Here is a 21,518-nt window from a genome sequence, read left to right on the forward strand (position 1 = left end):
AGGCAGGTTTCACGACCAAAACCCTGCCCTAGCTAAAGGGATTTGCGACTCCAACCCCTCAGGACCCCTCCACAACCCCCGCACCCCCGACGCGGGCCCTGCGGGCCGCCCTACACCCGCAACCCGCCCTGAAGTAGCCGCAGCGGCCGCGCATGCTCGCCCGCCCGGGCATGCGCTCCGTGCCGGAGCGGCGCGGCGCTCGGCTTCCCCCTGCGGCCGCCCCCGGGCCGGCCCTCCCGCCGCGGCCGGGTGAGTAGCGGCCGCGCTGCCGGCCCCGTCGGCGGGGCGGGGAGCGGGGCCGAGGGGCCGGGGGGCCGGGGCGGGCTCGGCGGCAGCGGGCGCAGGGCCGAGGTTGGGGGTGGGAGGGGGGGCTGCCTTAGCACGTTTAAAACAAGGAAAATACTGCGGGGTTGTTTGTTGTTCTTCTCGCTGCTTTCTCTTTGGAACTCAAAGCAGATTAGCGAAAGGTAATAGCTGTTTTATGAATGTTTTAAAATGAGCCAGGTCAGTATTGTCACACGTCAAATCCCGATTTTTAAGGTGGGTGGATAAAAAAGAAACCTTGCATTGTTGAAAGTGCTTAAAAATGTGTATATGTATTGTGTATACTAATACGTAAACTCAGTTATGCTTCCCATATAAAATGTCTTCTCTCATCTTTAATGATTTTCAAGTGTGTTTTTTTTTTTTTAAAAAAAAAAAAAGACTTTTTTTTTTTTCTAAAGAGTTGTCCTATGCAAACACTTGGAGAAATTTGCCAGTTCCTTTAATACTAGAAACACTCCCAAGGCTCTTAAAAGGAAGGTTGCACAGGCCAGCCTCTCTTGCTTTTAGTGTTTGTGTTTCAGACCCAAACGTGCTATGTGAGTGTGGTTTGGACAGACTCCTCCCCTGAGATTTAGCTTACAAAATGTCACCTGCTCAGTCCCTTGGGACCCAGAGTAACGTTTCCAGGTGCATATTTGCACTGTAGTCCCAGAATGCAGCACAGGATCAAGGATAGCCTGTAGGTTTGCAAAACATCAAACTTTTTGAATGCCTAAACTTTAGCTCTGTCTGGAGTTGATCTGTCTCTGCAGAGTGTTCAGGTTCATCTTCTAGCTGGGAAATGTTAGCAGAAGCTAAGCTAAGGAAACTTAACTGAGAAGCTTTGATATTTGCTGTGGGCCACCAGCCTCTCAGACTTTTGGATGACCTTTCCTCTCACTGAATCAAGAAAGTCAGATTTTTCCAAACCCTTTTCTGTGTTATGCTTTCATTTGTTATGTTTAAGGAGCATCAGAACAAAGAAATCTATAGTGTTTGCTGTTTCTTGCTAAAATAGATACTGTTTTATCTGAAAATACTTTCCTTGCGTTGCCTGTTTCTCTGTTGGGATCAATAAAACTGGCAGGAGAAACAAACATAGGCCCGGTTATAGAAACTTGAGCTATCAAAGGACCAAAATGATCTAGAGAAATTAAATCCCTTCTTTTCTATGAGTAAGGAAACACTTATTTTGGGAAAAATAATGGAGGGTAAGGGGGAAAGCTGGGTTACTATCTGTCACTCTACACCCTTTTCCTTCATAATAGGGGAAGGGAAAAACAGTAAAAGTTAAAGCTAGCTTGCAGAATAGCTGAAGGCAAAAAGGCAGTGGTGAGTGAGGGAGAAGAAAGCACACTGCTATCAAATGTGGGTTTGAATGGAAGAAATTATCCTTGTGACAGGCTCATTGTTAAGCTTGGGGTACAGTTTAGAAAATTAATTTTTTTTTAATGGAAGTATTAATTCTTTCTAGGAGGTATAAGGTCTCCCAGGAGCCTTCTCTTCTTCAGGCTGAACAACCCCAACTTCCTCAGCCTTTCTTCCTAGCAGAGGTGCTCCAGCCCTCTGAGCATCCTCATGGACCTCTTTGTCCTTGTGCTGGGGGCCCCAGACCTGAACGCAGTGCTCCAGGTGGGTTTCACAACAGCAGAGCAGAGGGGGCACAAGAAGCATGTGGACCTGTTAGAACCAGCTGTGAAGATGATGAACACCTGTCCTATTAAGAAAGGCTGAAGCAGTTACGGTTGTTCAGCTGGGAGAAGAGAAGGATTCGTGGAGACCTCACTGCAGCTTTTCAATACCTAAAGGGGGCTTACAAAAAAGATAGGGAGCAATTTTTAGCTTGGGCAGACAGTGATGGGACAAGGGGGAATAGATTTAAACTAAAAGAGGGGAGATTTAGATTAGATGCTAGGAAGAAATTCTTCACTAGGAGGGTGGTAAGGCCCTGGTACAGGTTGCCCAGAGAAGCTGTGGAGGTGTCCATCCCTGGAGGTGTTCAAGGCCAGATTGGATGGGGGTTTGAGCAACCTGGGTGGGAGGTTCTTTAAGGTCCCTTCCAACCCAAGTTTCCTGAAGATTCTGACTTTTTCAGAGACCTTTAAGAGGAAAATTTGCCAAAGGTCTTTATGCCATACTTCCCAAAGTATGGAGTGAATGAATGATTGGTGTGCATGTGTATACATATATTTGAAGTTAATTTTGAAAAGATATACTATAATGCATAGAGGGAGGAAAACAATTTTAATTTTACAGGAACAAATGCTGAGCTCATTTCTACAATGCAGGAACTAGGTTTACGGGTGGTAATAATTCTGTAGTCAGATTGTTTATTAGCTGTCAGTTGAATTGATAGATTGCAGAAGTTTTGGGGAAAAAGAATAGAGAGCCAATTAAAAAAAAATAAATTTCCAGGATGCATGTTGAGTGCTGAATTGTATTAAAATTTGTTCCCTTATAAAGGAAGGATGTGATGTACGTAGACCTCAAACAGTATAGGGAGAAGAGGAAAAAAATAAAAACAGGTAAACAAAGCCAAGAGTGTTTAAATGTATCCAGTTATAGAGATGCATTTTAAAGACTGGAATTTTCTCTAAAGGAAAACTGAGCTAACTTGATAGAAGTAGTTGAATTAGTAGTGATGTAGAAAATACAAGTGATAATGAATGTAACCAGATGCTTGCTCTCCTAGTTTGAGAACTAAACTAGCAAGTGAGTTTCTAGGCTGCAGACGTTTTTTCATACTGGGCAGAGAAATGACTTTTGGTTTAAGAAGTCTGTGATCCACAAAGAGCTGAAATTGCCTAAATGTTTTGATAAAGCATTGGCATGCATTGGACCTGTTCTGGGTCCACAGGCAGAGACTGGTGATAGAAGCTAATTTGTTAAAGGCAGGGTTTTTCTGTTCTTTTAAAATGAATTCCCTAGTCAACAGAAGGAGCTTGAACTACTTTCATATATTTTCTGTTGTGCCAATGGGGTTCAACAAACTTGGGTTGGAATCCAAAAATTAACAAAGCTAACTAACTAGTTAACAAGGCATCTTACCAGTCAGAGCAACTGCATTTGAGATCTTAACCTACATACATGTACAGCTGAAGTTATTCAGGCATTCTTTTCCCTGCTGAGGAACTGCCTTTGGATCCAACAGTCCAAGGCAAGGTACTTCATGGGTATATAAAAGGCCTGTGTTTACATCAGTAAATTGAAGTCTGTTCTAAAATTTGGATGTTGATAACAGAGCATAGCTGTGATTTTGTATGTCTTTTGATCAGAAATGTATTCTAAGCCTCCGTTTCCTATGCCAAACAACATCACTTCAGTTAGCTGTTTCACATAGCATACGTGCTCAGTCTGTTTCCCTGATATTACTGTTCTGCTGTGGCACTAGTGTGGATGAGCATAATTTGCATATCTGAAGAATGACATAATGCAAACACTGCCAACCTGTAGCTCTTGAATGCAGCTGCTACAGTAAAGGTATCTATGCCAGGGCTGAACTGTGTCATTGAGACTATGTTGGCATGCAAAAGACAAGCTGTTAGCATAGGTATCACATACTTGTTTTAGAAATACTGCACTTGAATGTGGAGGTTCTGTATAAGTACATGAGAATAGCATAATATGCTATGGTAGACCAGAGTCTGTCCTGATGCTAGTAAAATTTTTTATCTGTGTAATCAAAAGCTTCTAGTGGAAGTACAATTAGTACGTATGGTGCTCACTTTTTAATATATTTTAATTATAAATATTTCATTTGAAAAATGTTTGTTTAAATAACAATGTGGAACACTAAGATCAATTCCCAACATTTCAGAAAAAAAAAAATATGAGAGTGAAAAAGTGCTCAGGAAAAATTTGAGAGCTGTTCTTTGCTTAATAAGCAAAGAACAGAAAATAACAGTTTCTTCAACAGATAATAGAACAGCACTAATGAAAAACGTTAAAACATTCTAATGATAGACCATAATCCCTAGTGTCATGAAATCTCTTTATAGAAGAGATGAGATGAAATAAAATAATAATTGCAAAATAATTTATAATTGGCAAACCTGGATTTTGTTTTCTGAACATCAATAGTATGTGGTTAAAATGAAGAAAATTGGAATGCATTAATATGTTTAACCAGGTAAATGACATTGTTCCCTTTCAAGGAGGAGGGAGGAACAAAAAAATGCACCCTCATCCTGTAGAAAACTGTGTGTGATCCTAAACTTGAGTTAAATTCCCAGAAGGTGGGCATGATAAACTGGAAAGAAGGCTGGAAAGGTCAGGAGAAAAAAAAAAAAAAAAACATAGTAGAATTAGTCTGAATGTCTTTTAATTTCTCACTAGAAAAAAAAAATGTTGAGGATTCCAAATAATCTCAGTGACAGAATTCTAAGATCTTGGTATGGATTGTGAGCTGTATAAAAAGAGCTCTGTAATTTGATGTAAAGTGATGTGAAATCCATTAAATGAAGAGTCTTAAATAAAGTGAAGCACTATAAGAATATATGCTGTAAAATCATTTTCCCTGACAGTAACCAAGGGTATGGTTTCACAGTCCAGTTGTTGAAAATGAGCTACTTCATTTTCCTTTTTTTCTCTTCCTCCATCTGTGCTGTTAACTCATTTGTTGGCATTAATGCTGTTATACTTAACTCAACTGAGTCAGCTTTCCAGGCAAGTAAGAGGTTTTGTTGTCTATTTTGAGATGTTAACAGGATTTTGCTCTTTGAGCATACAAGTACTATGTATACTAGATGAATACCAGGGGTTACAAAAGGCAGGCATAAAGATGAATGGAATAAGGTTCAAGTGGAAACAGAACTTCCCACTTTGGTAGTGTCACAGTGCTAATTCAACTCAAATTATGTTGTTAAAAAGCATATTCTAAAATTCCTTATCTAAGCTTCTCATGGTCATAGCAGTGACGCGTATGGTATTGTGACAATTAAAGCTATACATGTGTATGTGTGTACGTACATGTGTATGTCACATGTGTATGTGTGTACATACATGTGTATGTCAATGCATAGCAATTAAAGCACTCAAACAGTAGTCAAGAACATTGTTAGGAAACTAAGGTGAGAGATACTTTATAAGTAAGTAAAAATGACCTGTGTATTCCTCCGGAATTTAAAGTTGGATTCTAAAATTTGGATATCAGTGGCAGAAACACAAAATCACAGCTGTTGAATCAGAAATTTATTTCAAGATTTTTCATTTTCATGCATAATCTTGTTCCACAAAATTCTGTGGTTACTTAACTTTCATTTATTCTTTTCTTTTGCTTTGAGTTTAATGTTGAACAGGAAAACCAAGGAATAAAGTAATCAAGGTTTTGTGTACAGTTTTTCTTCTCCCTCCTTCCAGTGCTCAAATTTTACTGTGGTCAAGCTATTGCTCTTGCTTTGAACTTAGTCCTGGAATTGCACGTGCAGCTGTGGTACTGTACTAACAGGCTGCCAGCAGATAAGGCTTTCTCATTGTAGGTTTTCTCGTATCTTTAATGCTGTGCTTTAATAAATATTTATTTGTTTATTTATGATGTAAATCAGCAAATAAATGTGAATTTCAGAAGTGAAAGTTGAAAAGCATTACAGTGCAAAGTTTAATTGGCCAAAAATATTTAGGCAATGAATTTCTTATCTAAACAAGGGGTGGTTGGTCTAGTAAGTGGTTAGTAATAACAAATCCATATTCTGAACATAAACTGTGCTTCTGTCAATATCTCATTTTGTTTTTTATTCTTATTCTTTGACATTACTCTCTTTTCATGGCTTTTGCTTTTTTTCTGGTAATTATTTTATTTCTGTCAGACTTGTCAAAATATAATACTTCTTAAATAACGTCACAAAGATTTCAATTTCATGGGACTTACTTGGGTTAGGAAAACAGCAAAGTCTAAAAGTAAGACATTTAATAAAAACTGTGATTCCTCAGTGGTAGAACTTTAGCCATTGACACGCGTTCTCAAACCCAGAAGTGTTTTTGTTCCTTTCCACCATTTTAATCCCTTGCAAAGACCTGTCATTTATGCAATATATAAATGTCACATAAATGTCTCCGTATGATTTCTGTTATGTAGAAACTTGAAAAATAAATTTATGCTATTAAATAAGGTAATAAGAAATCTGATTTTAAAAATTGTTTCTTTTGATAGTTGCTGCCAAAATCCTTCTGTTTGGATTCTGAACTATGACATCATGGCAAGATTTCGCAGAAGAACATGCATCATTTTGTTGCTTTTTATTTTGTTTATTTGCTCCATAATGATGGCATTGAAGACTCTGAGACCTGACCGAGCTGGCTTTGGGGACCCATTTGGACTTGGTTTGTTGCCTGAGTTTCAGCAACGGACAGAGCTCTTAGACAATAAACAAAATTCACTGAATAGGGTTCATGGAGATACTGTAACACAAATAAGCAATATGCGTGCTGTTGCAGTCAATACTATGAAAGCATCTATGCCTCCTGTAAACAAGTTGGAAGAAGAGCTTTCTTCTCCTAATTATAACTTTCATATATTCTATTATAGTTGGTTTGGGAATCCACAGTTTGATGGCAAATATATTCACTGGAACCATCCGTTGTTGCCACATTGGGATCCCAAAATTGCAAACAATTATCCAAAGGGCAGGCATAATCCTCCTGAGGACATTGGTGCTAACTTTTATCCTGAACTCGGATCTTACAGTTCCAAAGACCCTTCTGTCATAGAAGCACACATGAAACAAATGCTTTCAGCTTCAATTGGTAATGAATGTTAATGTTTCAGAACATTGTTCATTTATCCAGCCTTAAATATTTGAAGGAACATGTTTGACCAATTTTTCTTTTTTTTCTGTGTACTTCTGGAAATGTCTGAAGTTAGTAAATGTCTTTCCAAGGTTTAACCTCCAATCTGAAACAGATCTAAAGCTGCATCTGATGAGTGTAACAGCACAGAAACTAAGAACTGTATTTGTAATCCTTTAGGTGTGTGTGTTTCATGACTTACTGTTAAGCACTGGTGTGTGTGTGTGTGTGTATATATATATATATAAAAATAATAGTATATGGTATATAGAGAGAATATAGAAACCATTGTTAGAATATATTGTCTGTGTGTTTTATTTTTGGAAATTAGTACTTAAGTTTTAATAATAGTAAATCTTGTTAACATGGCAATGGAGCAATTTTTCCAAGTATGTGCTGCGTAACAAATATATTTGTTAAAAAGCAATTATTAGAGCTTTTATGTAACTTATATTTAATGTAGTTTATTCCTAGGTGTTCTCATTAGCTATAGAAGTGTCTTAAGTCAGAACTCAAGTGAGATAGTTTAGCATACCTAATAATGTTTAAAAAAAAATTCCATACCAGAAATACCTTTTTTTTCCAATATAAACTGATGTTCCCTTTCTTAAATAGATGGAATATATAAATTACAGTATTTAATACATTTGTAATCCATTGTTTTTGTGTTTTACCGCTCTTCTGATGTTTATCATCTTTAAAATAAGCAATCATACAATTTAGTATTAAATTCTGAACAGCTTCTATAAATGTAGTTGGAACAACAAGACCAGAGTTTATAGAATCATTCCGAGTGATCACTTCAAAATGAACCACTTTCATTCACCTAGACACTAAGGATTTAAGGATTGATGTAACTGCTATATTCCAATTAGTAGTGTTTACTTTTTAAATTTTTAATTCTTTTTTGTTTGATTGTTTGTTTTTTAATCTAACCTGTATTTTGAACAGGTACTAATACAAAAGTAGGAATTTTTGTACTATTTTCAGTAATAACTCCTTTAACACCAGGAACACTAGCGACAGTAGAAAAGCTACTGCAGAGAAATCTCAGGTGTTAGTTGCCAGTAAGCACTTTTCCTGTCTTATTTAAAACAGAAAATAATTCATGGTAGTCTGATGAAACATAGCTTTATAAGAATCTGTGACATTACTCATCCTCTTAATGCAAACGCCTGATAACACTGAACTGGTAGTAGGAAATACGCAAAAGATGAGGAAAAATGCTTTGCAAAGAAAGGTTATTTTTAGGACCTGAAGTTATTTTTGCGTTTAATCTCATCAATATGAATGAGTGGTACATGCTTCCTGTAACATACTGTTTGTGATATATTACTGGTACTTGTCAAAAGTTATTTTTTTTTCTGTTGTTATTCTGAAGTACATTTGAAATTTTCTTCAGTCTAGATTTGACCATAATTTACTGCTTTTCTCGGGTCATTACTTCAAATATCACATCATTTTTATGAGATTAATACTGTGTTATTTTTTGTGTGTTTTGAGGTTGACTGTTTATAGCTTCTTTTAGTATTTTAGCTGATTTCTAATCCTAATCTTACGCATTTTTTGTTATATCAAATATTTTTTCTTTTAGCCTTTTTTGAGAGGCTTTATTAAGCCTCTCAAAAGTGGTTCTTTCAGCCAATGATGTGTAATGATCAAAGACACGTAAGAGATTAGAGCCGCAGGAACCACATGCAGTGCTGCCTTGTGTTATTTTTACATTTCACATTTTTTCCTTATTTAATTTCCTAGTTTCATAATCTGTTGTATTCATCTGTTATTCCTCAGAATGCTTGGTGAAACTGATTTTTTGAACCACCCTATTTTCTTGGTAGTTCCATTTTGAAGTCCTTCGTTTGTCTTGAATGACTATACTAAATCAATCCCGTTGTAGTCTCTTGAAGCGGTACATTGCTCTTATATTTTCTTTTCTGTGGCGTAAATAAAATAAGAATAAAGGTAAAATCCCTGTCTTTTCAGGGAAAGAGCAATGTAAGTGTGAGTTAGGAGACAAATTGTTCACAGAACCTGAAATTTTCTGTTTCCTAACAGTTTAGAATGGGGTCTTGACAGATGTTGTATTCGAGATACATTGAAGACTGTAACCTGATTGTGTTTTTGTTCTTCTATTTGTCCTTAACATCGTAATCATTTAAATTTTGTCCTTTCTTCTTGTGTTAAATAAAAGATAGGGTGATAAAAATGCAGTAAGCTGTTGCATTTTTCTTGTCCTAAAGCAGACTGTCTCTTGAGGTAGTCTGTTATTTTTGATTCTCTTCTTGAAAAAATGTTGAGAGTATGTTGTGGGTAGTTGGACTAACCTCTGCTTTGTATAGTGAACTGAAATTTCTGTTTTTGACATTAGAAGATGGTTGTGTATTCATTCTAATTATTTATTTTGAATAATTTGGGGTTTATTTGAAAATTTTTATTTAGAAAACTTATAATATTAGTAAAGTGTAATGAATTTAGAGCATATCCTTATATGTCTGTGACCTAATCTATTTACTTAAAACATTACCTAGTGAACAAGAACCACACTGAGTTATTGTTCTATATGTTTAAAATAGTACTGTTAGGAAAATATTCCTACATCACTATCTCATATATTTCTTTCTGTCCTAACCTTCTTCTTGATTTATTACATTATTTCCAGCTACACACCTAAGCGGTCTCACTTGTTTATCTGACAGCATTTTATTTTAGAAGGAAAGGTTTTAGCCCCTTCTGAAGAGGTATGTCTTCCTTCGCTTTCATGGAGAGCATTAAGAAAACTTACAGCATATGGGCATTGTATTTATTGTCTTCTTTTTTGTCAGGCATAATAACTTGCTTAAATTTTTGAGAGTTACTCAAGCATGTTTTAGGTAATAAATTTAAAAACTAATTTCACCTAGTTGGAAGGGTGAATTACAGCATAGGGACTGCTTTTGGCTATAAGGAAGGTTGTGAGATTACGGTCACTGCTTCTAGTATGAAATGGCTGTTTTGTAATAGAGCATGAAGTATAATGCAGAAATACGTTGTGGAATAACTTATCATAAAATAAGAATCTTTTGATCACAGGCATAGGATTTTGATCATCTCTGGAGCGTTCTCTAGCCCAGTGCATTTCTCTAGCCATACTTATGCATAGCTATCATGCCTTCAGAGTATTCTCCACCCCGCTCTCATCAACATCTAGAGATGTTTCATGTTATGCAGAAAAGCGGAAGGTGGCAAGTGTTAAGCTTGGGACACTGACTACAAATCTGTTCCCTTGACAATTGCTTTTTTCACTGGTATCTTTAAAAATTGGGAGAGAAAAGTTAAAATATATCCTGAGAATACTGAGATTTCATAATTGATTAAAAAGTAATGTGAAATTCTCATTTATATAGATTTTACATCAAATAATAATTACATCTCATGACATCTACATGGTACATTTTCGCATAATTTGAAAGTGGTGTTTTGTATTTTCAGGTGTAATAGCACTTTCATGGTACCCACCAGGTATGGCTGATGAAAATGGAGAACCAACTGATGATTTGGTGCCTGTTATTTTGGATTATGCACACAAATACAATCTAAAGGTAAAGTCGTCTTAAGACAGGTAATAAAGGAGTATGTAGGAAAGAAGTAAAAAGTAAAAGTTTTCTGTGTTTGACCCATAATGTAGAGCAGGGAGATTTGTGTTGTAATAGTATCTTCTGTGTCTCCTATTATGTTGCACTTTTTTTTATTTGGGGGGGGGGGTTGAAGGGTGTTGTCCAGAAGTAGGTGTGTAGTGTGTAGCACTACACTGAATTTTATGAGTCTTTGGAGATGAGGGTAGTATTATGTTTCAAAATATTATAGAATGCGATGATCTATAAACTAGGTAACCGAGAAAGAAGAAAGGAGTAACCTAATTTTTCACATTACTACATAACTTGGTGGTACTCGAGGTCAGGCGCAATAATAAAGCGGAATTCAGAATTTCTGTGTTGTATGAATGTCTTTATTCTGAAAGGTATCAGTTAAAATTGCCTTGGACAGTCAGGTCGGGAGGGTGCTGCTCTGACTTTAGGATACTCCAGGGCATGACAGGATAGAAAGGCTAAATTACCTGAAATAGATGAAATAACAAATCAGTTAGGGATGACATCTAATCTAAAATCAGTTTTTCATTTTGTTTATTATTGTAGTTACACTTGTATTTTACCTTGAGTGGTCTGGGAGGGCCACGGGTGGGATGAAGAAAGGAAATGTATTTCCTTTTATTTTTGTCAAGTAATAATGAGGTTAACTTTTTGAACGATCTAAGTAGCTGTGTGCATTTCACCTCTGGAGTGTGTTGTCTGTATTGGGCACTAAAGAAATGTTCATCTGTTCTGGTTTTAGGTGGTCAGATTTACAGAAAAAAAAATCTGTCATTAATATCAACTGTAGATTATTTGTAAAGCAGGAGGAATGTAGGAAGATTAAATCAGATACAGAAGTAATTATCAAACTTGCAAATGTGATGTGCATTTCACTGTGACATGACGCAGCCTTTTTTATGTATAATTTTTTTTATATAATAGTAAAATACATATTTTACTATTATATAAAAATAATACATATTTTACTAAAAAGAGCTAAAAGAGCTAGTTGACGTTCAGGTCCCTCAAAAGAGCCAGGCAAAACTGAAATAAACTACCCAAGAAAATTGTAATATTATGGTAATAATTGGGATGTGGAAGCAGTTGCTATTATTGTTTGGAATAATTACCGGAATACAGATACTAAGTAAAGATACTACCAGGGAACCTATACTTTCATTATAATGTTTTTTAAACATTATTGCTCTAGTAAATGAGTATAGTTAAGTGTTAGGAATGTCAGTAGACCCAAAACAGCAGAGAAAATAAATCTCTGTTTTAATAAAATAAGAAATAAACATCCGCTAGAAATGCAGCTCTGCTAAAGTTGTGTCCTTTTGATTTGCCTGTTTTTAAGAGATAGAAATATGAAGTATGAAATTATAACGCTCTTCAACCTGTACTATTGGTCCTTGTGATTTACTTTAACACTCCATTTTTATCTAGTTTGTACCTAATAGAGAAATTGGCTCTACAATGAAATTTGCTACCATTGTGGACTAGTTGAATGCTTTATTAAATTCTACTCTACTCGTTTTTTTCATTCTACATTCTACTCTAAACTTGCTTCTGAAAAACTAGTCGCTTTGATTGATGCAATAAACTTCTCCCTTTAATTGTGTAGTTGAAAATGACAAGATTTTTATATTGACGTGACTTCATGTGTGTGGAATAAATAATTCCATAAACCCTAAGCATGAATTCAGAGCAGTAGGAAGACATCGTATTAGATATAATTACAGGGGCTTATTGCTGTTGATAACTCCATACAATTTTAAATAAGATTTTCATGTCCCATATTTTAAAATCTAGTCTGACAGTGAAAACTCTTCTTGGAGAATTATTATGAATAGCAATGTATGCTTTGGAAAAGAAAAATTTAAATATTTCATTGGTTAACCAGTTCTTTGACATTCTAATAAACAATTTTTTATTTCAAGTTTTAGTTTCTATTGGAGTTTTTAAGTTTTCTGAAGCATGCTTACTACTCATTGTAGCTTAGGGAAAACAAAAGGAGTGTTTTGTACTAATGAAAAATATTTACTCTATTACTGAACTTTATTGGATCTCAAGCTACTCGTCTTTAAGAGTTGAATTAGTTTGGACTATTCTCAAATTACTAACAAAAACTGTGATGCCCTGTAAGGAGGAATATTTTTAATGTGGCTGGTACTTGGTTCATATAGCAGACAATGCCAAGTATTTAATAATATTTTAGGTTTCTGTTGCTTTACTGCATTTTCAATTTTCAGGTCACTTTTCATATTGAGCCCTACAAAGATAGAGATGACCGCAGTATGTACCACAATGTCAAATACATCATTGACAAGTGAGTGCTCTCAGAATGTTTCTTTTTAGTTTTGTTACATATTGATTTAGAGAACTTTGGTATGTTATCTAGAGCTTGAAAGAATATATTAAGAACGTGTATTGAGATTTAATAAAATTTTATGACACTTGGTTCATATTTCCAGTAGTACTGAAACTCATTCTGTTTTCTAAATACTGAAGTATGAACTACTTTAACAACTACTTTGTGTAGTTATTCAAATGTACATTGCTTTCAACATTCATGAAATTAAAGTATTAAGTATACGATACATAAATTAGACATATGTTTTTATAGTGACAAATGAGCAGCGAGGTATAACATGTTGACCTGTAATGATTTTAATTCTGCTTGTCAAATTTTGTACAGCTACTAGTTGTTTTGTTCATCAGTGCTACTTACACTGTCTTGTTCCTTACTGAATTAGAGAATTGCCTTTCAGAGAAAAGTAATACCTACAGTGCAGTTCTACACTAAATTACTGATTAGTAATAGTTTAAAGGATCTTTGGAGATTCATTATTCAGTAATTCAGCAGGCACTGGATTGAAAATGGATATGGATTGCTACATTTTGAAGCACCTGTACTGTCTTTAAAATGATTTTTAGAGATTAAAATCTTCAGATTGTAAATCAGTGTCTTTCAAATGGCAAATCTTATTTTAATGATACTTCTTTGCTTTATAGATATGGAGCCCATCCAGCCTTTTACAGGCATAAGACCAGCACAGGCAGATTTCTTCCCATGTTTTACGTTTATGATTCTTATGTAACAATTCCTGAAATATGGGCAAATCTGTTAACTGTATCTGGATCACAGACTATTCGAAATACTCCATATGATGCATTATTCATTGCTCTTCTTGTAGAAGAAAAACATAAGCATGATATTCACAGAAGTGGCTTTGATGGAATGTATACATATTTTGCCACCAATGGCTTCTCTTATGGCTCATCGCATCATAATTGGGCAAGTTTAAAAGCCTTTTGTGATAGTAACAACTTAATGTTTATTCCAAGCGTGGGACCAGGGTATATTGACACCAGTATTCGACCATGGAACAACCACAACACCCGTAATCGTGTCAATGGGAAATACTATGAGACTGCCTTTAATGCAGCCCTTTTGGTGCGACCAGAAATTATTTCCATTACATCTTTTAATGAATGGCATGAAGGTACTCAGATTGAAAAAGCTGTCCCTAAACGGACTGGACAGATAGTTTACCTTGATTATAAGCCCCATAAACCAAATGTTTACCTGGAGCTGACTCAGAAGTGGTCTGAGAAGTACAGAAAAGAAAAAGAGCAGTGGCTTATGTGAGCTATTGCTGCTGCCATTGTTCCTTAACATACTAAATGCAATGAGAAAGAAATTGACAGCTGAAGAATCTGTTATAACATGTCTTTATTATAAATATGTCCAAATTGTTATATCACATGAATGTATATGCACTACTACTGAATTTGAATTTCAAAGAGTAAAAAAAATGATTACAATAATTGGCATCTCTAACATTGGGTATTGTAGTTCAAGAAAGCTTTTTTCTTAATAGTAATTTGCATGCTGAACTTAAAGAACGTCTGCATGGGTTAACTACATGACTGAAGTAGAACAAAAATTTGGCAGTTATATTTATGTACTTATTCATGCAGTTGTATTCCTAATCAAAGTGATGCTTTAAGCTGAATTTTATCTTGGTAGATTCTTGTAGGATGCACGTCTGTAGTGTGTGGAGTAATCTGCATCTACTGTTTTTATGCTTTGCACATTGTGATTTCTTGATTATAAGATTAATTTGTGGTAAAAACACTGAAGATATATGTGTGATGCAACAATGGTGTTTGTTTTCTTTCTTTAATATTTGAAAGATTGAGTTCTAAAGAACTGCTGAAGGATTTATAGTTTACTCTGTTTGTTCTGTTCAATACATGGTGCAGACTTTTGAATACTGGATACTGACCAATTACATTGTTTTTCTATGTTTGAATTTAAAAAAAAAAAAATTATCTGAAAATATTTTTTGTGGGGGAAAATCCCTAAAAATGAAAAAAATCTATTACGTTTTCAATTGATTGACTGCAGACACAATTTTAGTTTCTTTTTAGAAATGTTTAAAGATTCTAAGCTAATATATTACTAGTCCTACAATAAATGCAATTTTAGGTTATGCTTTTTCATTTACAATTTAGGAACAGTGTAGTTTGGTAGCAGTGACAGCAGCCACCCATTACTTTTGTTAGAAATGTGAGATTTCAATTTTTCATGTAGTTCATTGGGTAGTTCCAGGGCAGTAAATGCTAAAGTCTTCTAATTGTTCAAGTTCCCCACCAGTATTACCTTTAACTATATGGTGTGCCTGGAAATAAGTACTTTTTAGACCTGAAAGTCTCACCTTTCAAATGTAGTGAGTGATTATTAACTGGTTTTCTTACTTAATCTTGAAAAGTTCAAGTCACATGGGCATGTCTCCTCAGGACCCCCTTTTTTTTTTGTTTGTGGGGGTGAGAGGTTGGGGGCGTGAGGCAAGACATTTTCATACAACTTTGTAGAAAAACAGTAGACATTGGAATGGTAGACACTGCAGTATTTTATTTGCAGAGTGTTTAATTGCAGCAAAGTGGCTTTTTCAAAACATTTTTTATACAAGGTGCTGATCCTGTGTTGTAGTTAGTATGCTGGAACTGTTGCGACCACTGGAATCCTATAATTTCAGCACTACCCACTTTTTACTCAGTTACTCACAGTGCTCTGTCCATGAAATTGTAAAGTGCATGAGGGGACTTCTGGCTAAAAAAGAAAACAACCCAAAAAAGAAAGCAGTATGTTCTAGAGTCCTTCTGGTGGTATGAAGGAGGCTTGATTATTTAACTTCCAGTTATTTGCAATTTAATTCTCTTGTCACTTCTTTGCAATTATTAAAAAGATGTCATGCAATGCCATCAGCTCCTTGAAAAAAATGGAGAAATTGAGTTACAGATGTATAATCTGACATGTTAAAGTGTGCCTCTAGAACTATTGCAGTCTTACTTGTATTTGTTATTTTTTTCATGTTCATACTGTGTCTCTGCAAACTCGAAAGTTCTTCTAACAGAAATGTTTACTAAAGCTTATTTTACTTGCACTCAAGTCGATAAAATGAAGAAAGATACAGGTATTACCACAGTCACAAAATTGTGTTTGAGACATATGAAGCACTTATTAAACTTTTACCACTTAAAAATTAACCACTTTGCCATTTATTAAGGAAAAATGATTTATACATTTTTACTATAACTCCCTTGAATAGCTATGTGTAATTTGTTTTCATAATTTGGTACATGTTTTTTACAGTCCAAAGAGCCCATATATTTATTTTAAATGTAAAAGAATGGTTAACTTATTTGCATATCTATATTGCATATATTATTAAACAATTTTCTGGATTCAAACTGTTTAAAGGACAAATCTCTTTTTCCCTGCTTAAACTTTTGTCATCCACTCTTCTTCTCTCACAGCAGTTGTCTGAACTCTTTACTAGTCATGACAACTGTGCACTCAGCTTTCAGCGTCTCACTTTCTCCCAGTAGCAGTTTATATTTTCTCTGTGACTGTAGAAGTTGCTTCTTTTGTTGATGTTTAAAGTTTAAATTTTTTGTGTAGTTTTGTACAATGATTTTGAGATGATCTTGGTTTAAAATGCAATTTATGGTAACAACATAATGGATCTCCATTCTTAGAAAGACTGTAATTACTGTAAAGGTATCATTTAGCCCTTGCTGTGAAGTGATTTTGGGCTGTGACACACAGGTGTGTCAATGGGATCTTTAGAAGAATGTACAGAATTTATGGAAAAAAAAAATAAAGAAAAGTTACCTAGTTCTCATCACCTCTGAGCACTTACTATATTTTTGTGTTTAATGTATTTTAAAGGCTAAATATGCAACCTGGAAAAGAAATTAAATCATAGATTAGGATTGAATTTGAGGAGATAGCAGCTGCTAGGACTACCTCATCCACCTTCCCAGTACTTTCTATATGCTTGGAGCAAATATTAATGCAAGTATTAGAGGAGAAAACCAGACTTCTGTGGATGAATTGCCGCTGCAATCAAAAAATATATATATATCTTTTTCCAAAGTGGTTAAAGTATGTCTATGGGAAAAGATTAGTACAAAATGCAAATAAATAAGATTCTCTGTTATAAGTGCACATTTTCTGGGGTGAATATATATAGAAGATGATTGCTCCAAGCTTCACAGTTGCATTTTTAAAAAAAAAAAAAAAAGAATGATTGAATGTGCAATCAAAATTGTGAGGGAGTGATGACTATTCTGAGTTTCAGATCTTAAATGAAATTTAAGGAATATCTAAATCCCATCTCACTTCTGCCTTACACCCCTATTTTTTGGCCTAATTGAAACGATTTACTCACATTTTTTACTAATAATTTACTAACGATTACTCAACATTTTTAGAATGATGAATTTCATTTGATTCATCTTGTTGTAGTATGTTATAGTACTTACATGAAGCGATATACTAAGTTTATACAAATTAGGGAAGAAATACTATGGTAATACTAAATAGAGATCATGCTATGCAATGCATCTGCACCTACAGAAATGCCTGTATTGATTGCATACTACTGACTTAAGTATCACTGGAGGGGAAATGATCTCTGAGACAAGTAGCAAGTCTTTGTGGTGAGAGAGCTTACTTTCAAAGGAAACTCTCTAGGTTCGTTTCTGTTTCTGTCAGTTGTGATCAAGTAAATTGTTACAGTTCTATGAGCTGTCTCAGAAGTGAAGCTCAATACATCTTCTCTGAAGTCAGGATTTATATTAAATCTTGCATAGATCTATAAACTAGTACAGAATTCTAATTTAAGGGAAGGAGCATGTGCATATGCTGTTACTATTTCAGTGGTAAGCTGTAAATTATTGTGAAGGTAGTTTCTGTACTCGGGTTCATCATGTGTGTCTAGAGCCTTTCTTTTGAGGTGCCAATGATTTGTCTCTTAACAGGTTGTTGAAACAGAAGGGTCTTTATTTTTATTATAAGACTTTCTATATATACGCTGTATATAATTGGAATTTAACATTGCACACAGGACTCTTGAGTTCTATGGAAAATGTTTTACAGGAGTGAGTGTTTTCAGCACGGTGGTGCTAGCAGAATATATATATCTCTGTGTAAATGTACAGGGCCATGCTGGTGTATGTTTGGTGGTGGTGGTTGTGGTAAATCTCATGTGCCTAAGTACTGAAGAGGAGATATAAACTATTTACTAAATAATTGCCATTTAACGTAAGTTGAAAATTTCTTCCTGTCTTAAGGTACTTTACAAGTGTCAATTCTTATCCTTCTACTTGCTTAAAATAGTGTCAATATTTCATTCCTTTTTTATCTGTTACTTCTGACCACTTCGTTAAATGCTGCATAAACTCCTCAAGTGATTGTTCTTTTCAGACTTTGTAATGTTCATTGAGAGAATCTACAAAAACATTAGCACTGCAGAAGAGCCTGGTATATATTTCATATTGTATAGTTATGATTTTTTTTGTGTGAATGGATGATGTATCTTGGATGTATATTGAACATGGATAAATAAAATACATTTTATTTCCTTTAATACACTACCTGTCCATGGCAGAGATGCATTTGCTTACATGCAACAAAAACAAATGTGTGTGTGTGTGTCTATATATATTATAAATACATACATATATGTATGCATATAACTGAAGTCATTATTTGTAAAGTACTATATCTTTGTATTAAATTATAGATTAGATTTGGCTACTTTTATGCAAGCAATGTTTTTAATTCCCTATGATGTTTACAAAAAAATAAAGTTGCTTATGTATGAATACTATTGTGAATAATAAACATATGCCTAAAAAGAGTGGCTTAAATGAAATGTTTGATAGCATTTTTTGAATAGTATGAGTCTGGAAAGTGTTGTGGTTTTTTTGTTTGTTTGTTTTGTTTTGTTTTACTTTTCTGTCACAATATGTCTGTAGAACTGAGTGAGGCTGAAAACAACAGGCTTATTACGATGTTTTTTAACAGACAATCATCCTGAAGTTTTTAGGCCTATTTGGATGACATCTTCTGAAGCCAAGTGAATTCACCTGTGTGAGGGTAGTGTGCAGGTATCTTTGAGTCCTGAGGTACTACTATATTTCACCAAACTAAAACCAAGGTTTGTGGTTTAAACAGAAGTTTAAGATGGATGGGCGTGCTAATTAATCTCACAGTAGAATGGTTTATGACAGAATGCTAGAACGGGGTCTAAAAAGTTGTTGTTTTCTTAAGGTAAGTTGTACTGTTTGGGTGTGAATACTATCAAGAATGGTTGCCATCCACTGTTAGCAACAGAAATGGGAAACCTCAGTATTTGAAAATTTGTCTGGTTATTCCCAGCAAAATAACTGCATTGGTGATAAAAGAATTAAAGCTAATTAACACATTCACTCAGTACTGCATGTTTCTGCATGTTTCTGTATGTGAATAAAAGTATTTTAAAATGTTGAATAATTTCATGTTTCCTTTGTCTATCACAGTATAAGTGTTTCTTGGCTGCAGTAAAAATAGAAGATTTTACTCCACAATAGAAATGATTTCTTGAAGATTTTGTGTCTCAGGAAATGGAAGAAATAATCGGCATAAAGCATACTTGAAATTTGAACTTCTGTATGACCCGTAATTGACACTGTAGCTCAGGGGACTGTGAAGTACTTGTGCATTTTAAGTAGATAAAATATCTCATAGGGTATTTCATATCACTTCATTTGAATTTAGTAGTAAGAAGAATTAGAAATAACAAACGGATTTTATTGCCTTTTTGTATATCTAATCTGATCACTTTCTATATAGTATACGGAATTGCAAGTTCATTTTTTGCGTGTGTGTGTAAAAGATAAGAAAGACTATCTTCGTTTATTTTTCTTTCCTTAGCTGGGCAGTGTAGGTAGAGTACAGTGATAAAAAAAGTTGCCTATAGCTTTCATTTCTTAAACTTGTTTAGTTCCGTTTAAGTAAAAATACTGTATAATAGAATATCCAGAAATTTAATAACAAAAATTTGAAAAATCAATTACTTGACCCACATTACTGGTAGATTCGGAGTAAAAATATCTCAAGACAGTTATAATTGTGTTAGTATTTTACAAATTAAAAGCTACATTCTGTTAAGCTGTAGTCAAGAAAGAAGGCATTTATATGTACAGTATGATGTTCTTAGTGTAAACGATGGGAACTCTATTCCACTATTGCTACTCTTCAAAGCACATTCCAAAATGGTAACATTTCAAATGAATTCTGAGCTTAGGGTAAGTTTAGGTAAGTTTATGCACATACAAAATTGATTCTTTTCCATTTATGCATGAAGAATATAACTATCCTTGTATGGTAGAGGAGATCTGGTGCAATTTTCGGCTGTTTGCCTGTCAAGTGTTCATGGATTGATCCAGAAAGTTGCTTTTTTGACCCTAGCAGTTAAGGAATGTGGATAAATAGAAGCCGATGGATCCCAACCATCTTTTATCCAAACATATAGTTTTACTGATTTTTTTCATAATTAGTTTTAATAATAATGATTAAACAGAAATGAATTCAACATAGATCTTTAATGTAACAAAAGTGTAGGATGGTTGCCAGAAAATTCATATTAGAGAAAAAGCTATGTTTTTAAAATGTTGATCTCTGCTATTGCACTCAGAGATGACCTACCACTTTTGGAAATTGTTTTAAAAAATATTCTCATCTCTACTTAGACATATAAACTGTGTGTGTGTGTGTTTCTTTGTTTTTACTGTGTTTTGTTTTTTTTTTTTTGGTTGTTTGGTTTTTTAATTTTGAATAGATGATTTAAACTTTGAAGAGAATTTTTACTAGTTCTGCATAGAGATAACACTTCAACAGATGTGGATTTTTTTTTTTTTTTTTTATGCATTGAAATGATCCTGGCCTTTAAAGTTGGTTTTGTAACTTAAAGTTATTGCTGTGGAAACACAGCATGATGTCTCAAGACTGATTTTCTCAAGCTGCAGTGCAATTCAACAAATAAAGAACAGACCAGAACTCCAGTTGTTTTTAGAACACTAGTGAAAAATCAGATGGGCGCTCTGTGGTTTTTAGCAGAAACTTCTTGGAAAAGTCTCATATTTTGATGGAAAATACTTTTATCACTAGTCATTAAGATTCATTAGTCGTTAAGACCATATATATACATTATAATACATAAATTCATACCTATCAAACTTTAACTAGATATATTTCAGTGATGCAGTATCTCATAATGTCACTACCACTATTAAAAATAATTGATAACATTGAATACTTACATTTAAAAGAAGAGAAACACATTGTCTCAAAAGAATTCAGTAACCTCAGAAATCAAGCTAAATTTATTCCGACAATTTTAGGGCGGTAAGAAATAGTCAGCAATTTAGTTTGTGAGAAGCTCAGCAGTCTTTATATTGACCCATGCTCTTCTTGGTTATTAC

The 21,518-nt window shown here is 34.5% G+C and overlaps 1 protein-coding gene across 3 annotated transcripts; it reads left to right on the top strand.

The window, feature by feature from the left end:
• Positions 1 to 187: 187 nt before the first annotated feature.
• Positions 188 to 19,447, top strand: MANEA (mannosidase endo-alpha). 3 transcript variants are annotated; one of them, XM_082757222.1, is made up of 5 exons: positions 188 to 249; positions 6,455 to 7,047; positions 10,558 to 10,667; positions 12,950 to 13,026; positions 13,713 to 19,447. In XM_082757222.1, the coding sequence occupies exons 2-5, from the start codon at positions 6,498 to 6,500 to the stop codon at positions 14,347 to 14,349; spliced, it is 1,374 nt and encodes a 457-aa protein (XP_082613348.1). In that variant the 5' UTR covers positions 188 to 249; positions 6,455 to 6,497; the 3' UTR covers positions 14,350 to 19,447. The 3 variants fall into 3 exon arrangements, with proteins under 3 accessions (XP_082613348.1, XP_082613349.1, XP_082613350.1); XM_082757223.1 differs by lacking the exon at positions 188 to 249 and adding an exon at positions 416 to 540; XM_082757224.1 differs by lacking the exon at positions 188 to 249 and adding an exon at positions 2,553 to 2,831.
• The last annotated feature ends 2,071 nt before the right edge of the window (positions 19,448 to 21,518 follow it).

This window comes from Aythya marila (genome assembly GCF_965140915.1).
Source record: "Aythya marila genome assembly, chromosome: 3".
In the NCBI taxonomy this organism is placed as follows: Eukaryota; Metazoa; Chordata; class Aves; order Anseriformes; family Anatidae; genus Aythya; species Aythya marila.

What these genes read in the sequence shown, in the direction of transcription:
- MANEA (XM_082757222.1), top strand. Translation starts at nt 6,498, where the DNA reads ATGGCAAGATTTCGCAGAAGAACATGCATCATTTTGTTGCTTTTTATT. An exon ending in AATGCTTTCAGCTTCAATTG is followed by an intron (nt 7,048 to 10,557) that starts GTAATGAATGTT and finishes TTGTATTTTCAG; the next exon opens with GTGTAATAGCACTTTCATGG. An exon ending in CACACAAATACAATCTAAAG is followed by an intron (nt 10,668 to 12,949) that starts GTAAAGTCGTCT and finishes TTCAATTTTCAG; the next exon opens with GTCACTTTTCATATTGAGCC.